The following is a 2,578-nucleotide window of genomic DNA, read 5'->3' as shown; positions in this document are numbered from 1 at the left end:
ATGGGCAGTGGAATTAAGCGAATATGATATCGAATACAAGAATCGCAGTTGTGCGAAATCTCAAGTACTCGCAGATTTTTTGGTTGAGGTCTCCCCTGAACTAGAATCAGGGGCTCCGCGCGCAGAGAAATGGTCGTTACATGTCGATGGTGCTTCCTCCCGACACGGCTCTGGGATCGGAATACATCTCGTTTCGCCGACAGGAGAAGTACTCGAACGGTCATTCCGGCTCGCATTCACTGCCTCAAACAATGAGGCCGAGTATGAAGCCCTGATCGCAGGAATGAGATTGGCAGGTGGAATCGGGGTTAAGAAGTTACAAGTTTTTTGCGACTCGCAACTAGTAACTCACCAGTTCAGCGGCGATTACGAATGCAGGAATGACCGAATGGACGCTTACCTTAAGGTTGTCCAGGAACTGTCCAGCTCATTTGAGTCGTTTGAATTGACGAAAATCTCTCGTAGCGACAATGCTCCAGCTGACGCCCTGGCCGTCCTCGCTTCAACATCCGACCCCGACCTCCGTCGAATCATTCCTGTCGAGAGTATTGATCAGCCGAGCATCAATCTCCCAACGAACATCGATCCCATTGCTCAAGATTATAAAAAGAAAAAGGTTATGGAGGATGCGAGCATCAACATGCCATCCTCAAAGAAACAAAGAACAGGTGAGGGTCCTCCCGTGCTAACATTGCGTATCTCTGAACCATCGGCCGGTGCGCCATCGACTTCTGTTAGAAGCACGACCGAACAAGAATCCACCGAGCTGATATCCAACGAACAAATAGCTGAAGAATCAGAGTCCGCCGAACAAGAATCCACCGAGCTGATATCCAACGAACAAATAGCTGAAGAATCGGAATCCGCCGAACAAGGATCCACCGAACGAATTTCTGCCGAACGAGAAACAGGACAAGTATCTGCCGAGCACGAGTCCGTCAATCAAGGGCAGACCAGTTCCGAACCAAAAGAACGATCATATGACTGGCAAGCAGATATCCGTTCCTACATCACCGATGGCATTGCTCCGTCCGACAAATGGGAAGCTCGGCGCCTTCGGGCCCGCTGCGCACATTACACTCTCTTGGATGGTAACGTTTTTCGCTGGACTGCATCTGGCGCACTCTTGACCTGCGTCGGTCCCAAAGAAGTCGATGACGTAATGAGAGAAGTCCACGAGGGTTCCGGTGGCAATCATTCTGGGGCTCGCGCGCTCGCAATGCGCATACGCAACAATGGTCATTATTGGCCTACCATGAACGATGATTGCGAGAAATTTGTCGCAAAGTGCGAAAAATGTCAGCGCCACGCTCCCATCATCCACGCGCCGACCGAGCTCCTAAGGACAACAACGCCGCCATACCCTTTCATGAGGTGGGCAATGGATATCGTCGGACCACTCCCCGTTTCTCGTCAGAAGAAATACATCCTGATTATGACGGATTATTTCACTAAGTGGGTCGAAGCAGAAGCCTTTGCCAAAATCGGAACTGAGCAAGTCCAAAAGTTCGTATGGAAAAACATTATATGTCGACACGGACTCCCGTACGAGATCGTCACTGACAACGGCACGCAGTTTACCTCACTACAATTCGAAGGCTTTTGCGCGAAATGGAGAATTCGCCTGAGCAAGTCTACTCCTCGCTACCCGCAGGGAAATGGACAAGCCGAGGCGACCAACAAGACAATCATTGACGGACTCAAAAAACGACTTGAGGATAAGAAAGGTCTCTGGGCTGACGAGCTCGATGGTGTCTTATGGTCGCACCGTACCTCCCCCCGCCGATCTACAGGACGGACCCCGTTCTCCCTTGCGTACGGAATGGAGGCACTTGCACCAGAGGAAATTAGCGTGCCAACCCTGCGACGCTCTATGCTCGTCCATAACCCTGCTCTGAACACAGAAATGATGCTCGATACTCTAGATACTCTCGAAGAGGAGCGCGGCAGAGCACTCACCCGAATCCAGAACTATCAGCAACAAGCGGCGAAGTTCTATAACAAGAAAGTCAGGCCTCGCCACTTCGATGAAGGTGATCTCGTCCTCAGGAAAGTCTTTGAAAACACTGCCGAGCTAAATGCCGGTAAAATGGGCGTGAAAGACCCCATCGCTTTACACTACTTAGTCATATTTTAGGGCCTATTCCTTTAAACAATGTTCGTTTGCACATTCTGTGATTCATAAATAATCCTTATGATATAATACTTAGAGTAATAAATATTCGATATTCGTTAAGTAATCAAAGGATTCGATACAACTTATGAGTTTGCATAATAAGCTAGAACAAGTTGTATAATCGATCCTATCTACCCTTCACACCACCACTCATCTTCCCGGCCATGAGTCCCGCGCCTAAGCACTTCCTTTCCCGCGATCACCCTCCTTTCCTGAAACCAAGTAGGCATCAATAACATTCCCTTTCCCGCTGTACATGTCATGCAATGCACGCTAGGTACTAATAACTGTCCAGTACAGAGATCGGCCGGTAGAGAGTTATCCCGCGCATCAGTTCGAACGGTGTACTGGGGGTCTGTACCGATCCCTGTCCAACCGCCGAGCCGCGTTTACTTTTCTCCG

At 49.7% G+C, this 2,578-nt stretch overlaps 1 protein-coding gene across 1 annotated transcript in view; it reads left to right on the top strand.

The window, feature by feature from the left end:
• Positions 1 to 2,137, top strand: part of LOC104738571 — a 2,322-nt gene extending 185 nt beyond the window's left edge. Inside the window, exon 2 of the mRNA XM_010458728.1 lies at positions 49 to 2,137. Coding sequence (XP_010457030.1) covers positions 49 to 2,137 — 2,089 coding nt within the window. The remainder of the gene's footprint in view (positions 1 to 48) is intronic.

Source organism: Camelina sativa, chromosome 13 (assembly GCF_000633955.1).
Source record: "Camelina sativa cultivar DH55 chromosome 13, Cs, whole genome shotgun sequence".
Taxonomy (NCBI): Eukaryota; Viridiplantae; Streptophyta; class Magnoliopsida; order Brassicales; family Brassicaceae; genus Camelina; species Camelina sativa.
Note: the sequence above shows the minus strand (reverse complement) of the source record. Positions and strands in the feature narration are given on the sequence as shown.